At 39.9% G+C, this 1,046-nt stretch overlaps 1 protein-coding gene across 1 annotated transcript in view; it reads right to left on the bottom strand.

Annotated features, from left to right (window-relative positions):
* The window catches only part of odf3l2a (outer dense fiber of sperm tails 3-like 2a), a 4,604-nt gene that overhangs the window by 465 nt on the left and 3,093 nt on the right, over positions 1 to 1,046 (bottom strand). Inside the window, exons 4-5 of the mRNA XM_020614018.1 lie at positions 368 to 509; positions 6 to 95 (exon numbers count right to left, since the gene is read on the bottom strand). Of these exons, the coding sequence (XP_020469674.1) occupies positions 6 to 95; positions 368 to 509 (232 nt within the window). The remainder of the gene's footprint in view (positions 1 to 5; positions 96 to 367; positions 510 to 1,046) is intronic.

Below are 1,046 nucleotides of genomic sequence, written 5' to 3'. Positions count from 1 at the left end.
CAGGAGCTCCAACCTTCATCCGGCTTGAGAGGCTGTAGCTGGCACTAGAGGGTTTGTTGGGAACCTGGCAGCCCAGCAGATTAGGAAGCGTGTAGCTGGTGGAGAGAAGGAAACAATATCTAGGTTGAGATTCAGAGAATTCTGGTTTCATGTATGCTATTTCTGATTTGGAGGATAAGGCTAAGCTAAGCACTGTCATTTTTAGCAAATGTTACTCTAACAGGAATATGAACAGCATCACTGATTCATTTCTAGCAGTTAGTGGAATCAATTCACTATTGGTTTTGGGATTTACTAACAATAAGGAACCAATAAGAAAAATATAAACCAGCCTTATCTTGTAATCTGCTTGTCCTCCTGCCATCACCTGTTGGGTGCTGGTACAGCATCCACAGAGCGGTATCTGGTGCGGGCACCGATGGTGTGTGATGGAGGTCTGCGGTGGGCATTGAGAGGTGGAGCCTTTTCTGGGCTATAGGAACCAGGCCCTGGACTATGGGACAGATAATCTGTGAACATAGAGTAAACAGAAATTGGTTGGGGAAGTTTCATTGCACACATGAACGTGGCAAGGGTTTTGGAGAAAAGCACAATTTGAGTAACTGAAAAAATCCCAAATACTGTATCATTTACTACTGATTCTTTATCAAGAATTTGAGCAGGCATCACAACAGTTCCATGGATGCTCAACCAAACTGACCAGATAAGGGAAAACGTGGCACTTTGCTCTTATTTATCTATATCCTTTTTTGTTCTATCTTTGGCACTGAGAGATTTGATTTGATTTGATTTGATTTGATTTATTCTTTCAAGCATGTAAAAACAGTTGATATGACAACACACATAATTTTACACATAATCCATTATCAATGTGCTTATACCTAGTACATGCTTGAATGGAGTAGGAAGAAATCAGACTTATCCAGTCCTACCCCATGACATCATCTTACCATCATTGGTTTGCAAGCAGTAAATGATTCACTTCTACCCACACATGTATTATACTAAAAAAAGATTATAACAGTGTTAACATTCTTACATAATTA

The sequence above is a fragment of the Monopterus albus genome, unplaced genomic scaffold (assembly GCF_001952655.1).
Source record: "Monopterus albus unplaced genomic scaffold, M_albus_1.0 scaffold141.1, whole genome shotgun sequence".
Taxonomy (NCBI): domain Eukaryota; kingdom Metazoa; phylum Chordata; class Actinopteri; order Synbranchiformes; family Synbranchidae; genus Monopterus; species Monopterus albus.
This window is presented reverse-complemented; position numbering and strand designations above follow the sequence as displayed.